Source organism: Propithecus coquereli, unplaced genomic scaffold, assembly GCF_000956105.1.
Source record: "Propithecus coquereli isolate 6110/MARCELLA unplaced genomic scaffold, Pcoq_1.0 Scaffold269, whole genome shotgun sequence".
NCBI classification, from domain to species: domain Eukaryota; kingdom Metazoa; phylum Chordata; class Mammalia; order Primates; family Indriidae; genus Propithecus; species Propithecus coquereli.
Window position 1 is genome coordinate 2,056,768 of NW_012148274.1, and position 3,886 is coordinate 2,060,653.

The 3,886-nt window shown below is 39.6% G+C and overlaps 1 protein-coding gene across 1 annotated transcript in view; it reads left to right on the plus strand.

Moving 5' to 3' along the window:
* KDM5A (lysine (K)-specific demethylase 5A) overlaps window positions 1-3,886 on the plus strand; it is a 105,282-nt gene that overhangs the window by 77,948 nt on the left and 23,448 nt on the right. Inside the window, 2 exon segments of the mRNA XM_012647448.1 lie at window positions 854-1,405; window positions 1,769-1,912. Of these exon segments, the coding sequence (XP_012502902.1) occupies window positions 854-1,405; window positions 1,769-1,912 (696 nt within the window).

Here is a 3,886-nt window from a genome sequence, read left to right on the forward strand (position 1 = left end):
AGAAAATAAAAATGAGTTTGGGCTATACATAATAGTAGGAAATTGCATGCACTAAGTAACTTGGTATGGCTCTTTCTGCCTACACATGATCCTGTTTTGAGGCCAGTGAAAATGAACTCTCAAGAGAGATCCTGCATAACAAGTCAATCTAGCCAGAAAAGTAGGACTGGAAATTATTTCAAAATTGTTTCAAAGCTACCAATAGTTTAAAAAGAAAACGCACTGACAATATTTACAATAATTAAATTTTGTTTGCTTTTATTTACTTTGTTGAAATGAGTTTCATAAGATGCATTTGTTATGATTGATCATCAGGCTTTTTTATTGTACTTCCACAGGAATTGGAGAGGCCTTCTAGAGAGAGATAAAAATTTATTTGTGTAGAACTCGCCCCCAAAGAATGAATTACAAGGGAATGGGAAACTAATACACACCTTGTTTACCTTGTGCCAGGCACCAGGTTAGGCACTTTCATACGTTAGCTTATTTAATCCTTAAAACAACAAAACAAGGTTGGTGGTATCCTCATTTTTCAGAAAAACAAGGTTCAGAAAACTTGTGCCTCATATTAAGATTCTGTGTTTAAGAGCCAGGCTTTGTACTCAGGTTGCTTGATTTCAACGCATATTATCTTTCTACTGCCCCCTACGGAAGAGTTCAAAGTACTCTACTGATACAAATGATAAATATAGATAGCACTTTGCCCATTTCACAGATAAGAAATGTTCGCATGAAAACTACCAGGGTGCCCCAAATCTTCGGAAATTGGAGAAAGATCCCACAGCCTTGAGGATTTGGTATTTTGAGGCTGTATTGCATTGACTCCTTTCATTAAATGTTTGTTTATATACAGGTGGCGGTTTTCAAAGAACGGGAGCAAAAAGAAATTGAAGCCATGCATTCCCTCAGGGCAGCCAACCTTGCCAAGATGACAATGGTGGACCGCATAGAAGAAGTAAAATTTTGCATTTGCCGCAAGACAGCCAGTGGGTTTATGCTACAGTGTGAGCTCTGCAAAGACTGGTTCCATAATAGCTGTGTTCCCCTTCCTAAATCAAGTTCCCAGAAAAAAGGGTCCAGCTGGCAGGCTAAAGAAGTAAAATTCCTTTGCCCTCTTTGTATGCGGTCTCGAAGGCCCAGGCTAGAGACTATTCTGTCTCTCCTGGTATCCCTTCAGAAGTTGCCTGTACGGTTGCCCGAAGGAGAGGCCCTTCAGTGTTTGACAGAACGTGCTATGAGTTGGCAAGATAGAGCACGGCAGGCCCTGGCCACAGATGAACTGTCATCTGCCCTAGCCAAACTGTCTGTGTTGAGCCAGCGTATGGTGGAACAGGCAGCTCGAGAAAAAACTGAAAAGATCATCAGTGCAGAACTCCAAAAAGCAGCTGCTAATCCAGATTTACAGGCAAGTTTAGGATTTACATTCTTTCTTTCTTTCTTTCTTGGGATAATATTTGTCAGTGTGTGAATAGTAAATCAAATCTATCTTACCAGTTGATTAGGAAAATAACAGTAACTTGCCAGCAATTATATCATCCATGACATCTTCCTCCTGCTACACACATAGCATTTTCTTTGGATACATACCTAGTGAAGTATTACCTGGAAATACTGGGTGAACCTTAGCATCATAATCAAATAATTTGATTTCTGCTAACTGTGAGCCACCTAGTGAGTTCATTGCAGTTTGGTGACCTTAAGCACATATTAATTACCTGTGTTTGCTTAGTATGTCTTTCTGTTCATCTTGGAATTATTTGTTGTTTAGGGACACTTACCTAGTTTCCAGCAGTCTGCTTTTAACCGGGTGGTGAGTAGCGTATCATCTTCCCCTCGGCAAACAATGGACTATGATGATGAAGAAACAGATTCTGATGAAGACATTCGGGAGACATACGGCTATGACATGAAGGTAATTACGTGGAAAGGCAGTGTAGGCGCATACCTGATCACTGGGTTTCTTAAAAAAGCTATTGAACGGTGATGTTTCAAGCCTCAAAGTGGAAGAGAAAGCTAGTCATCTGTCCTGAGTTTATGATGGTAGCATTTTTTCAAAATTCCAAAAATAGAGATTGCTGAAACAATTTTTATGAGAAAGAATTTTTAAAAAATCTGTACTTTCCTCGTCTTATGACTCCTTGTGTCTTAGAGGAACTTGAAAAATTATACATTATTTAAAGCTTTCATGGGCAATTTTAGTCTTTCTGATTTCTTCTTTGAGTTAACGTCTGTACAGTTATGTTTTAAGAGTCCCATTCTGGCTTTGCTCTAATCTCTTGTCTGAGTGGTGCTAGGCAGAATGTCATATTCAGACATAGGAACTGCTCGGGTCCAAGGTTAGAATTTGCTGAGTTACGTTTGCAGTTAGAACAAATTATTTGCCGTCAGTAATCAGATTATTTTTGTAATAGCCTTACACTGGTGGTGAAGAGAAGCTTTTGGCAAGTTTGTTTTTTGTTGGGTTCAATTGGCCGTTCATTCTCACTTTGTGTCTGGTACAAGTCTCTTGCTTTTTTACTGGTAATAACATCATGATCTAGACAGAGACCCACATTGATTTCTTTTAGGATTCTCAGTTGCTCTGTTTAGAATCTGTGCTTGTAACTGGGAGTTCTTATGCTGACACGAGAGCCTGCCTCCAGAGAGCAAGGGGGTCTCCATCTGTGCCACTCGATTGTCTGTATTTTCAACATGCAGATTGGGCAGGTACTGCTCATTCTTAGAGCATGAATTTGATCAGCATTAAAACTCCTAGGATGTAAAATTAAAACCATCCGTCTATCATAGATGTTTGTAAATTCAGCTATTGGAAAGTATTTTTCTCAAGATAAATATGGAGCTGGGGGATGTTTTAATGAAAGAAGTTTCAGTTCTATGACTTAAAGACTTGAGAAAAGTTGAAACTTGGATTAGCCAGTTTAAATAAGCTTTTTAAGCACCTTGTTACCCAGAAGTCAATGATTGTCTTTGTTTACAAAAAGTTGTATAGGATGACCGGGAGTGGCTGAAAGGGAATGCAGCCCACACCAGATACAACCTACTTAGCTCTTGGCTACAACACTGGAATCACAGGCCTTCGCTTAGAGGCCTCCAGTACTCTGGTGGTGGTTGCTTTCTAGCACATAGTCAGCCACTACTCTAGAATTGCTTAACAAGATGGGCTTTGCTTGGAAGTAGATTGGTAACCCGTGAAAACAAAACACCACAAATACTGCATGGTTTTCAGGGCTAGGGATCAAAACTGTGGTTTGATATGGTTGTGTGGAATCGTCTTTTTTTTTTTTTTTATTTCAGCATATTATGGGGGTACAGATGTTTAGGTTACATATGTTGTCCTCCCTGCCCCACCCCCAAGTCTGAGCTTCAAGTGTGTCCATTCCCCGGATGGTGCACTTCGCACTCTTTGTGTATGCATATACCCGTCCCCTTCTCCCGCCTGCCCCCTGCCCAACATCCAAGGAGTAGTCTTTTTTTGCAGAATTTATATGGGAGTCTTAGCTTACTTACTCTCTTCTTCGGTAAAGGGGTATTGGCAGGGCAGAAGAATAAAATTATGGATTTTATAGTGTTAACAGTGTATTTGACAGCTTAGAAGAGTAGAATGGTGGCAAGACTTACGGTAGTTCAGGATCAGATTTACATTGATGTTGGTGTCTTTGAATGAAAAAATTAATACTGTCGAGCATTTTCCCATAGGGCAAGCGGTTATTATGTAATGGAATTTTATTTGCCAATTTATTTGCATTTGGCTTGGTGATTTTTCCCCTTTGTATGCTGCCCCCTGTTGTGACTATGAATTCGTAAGTAAAATACTTTGAATTTAATATTTTTGCTTGAGGAAGAGCCCACTACTGGTTTAGGAAGAAGAGTAGGTAAGTATATAGTA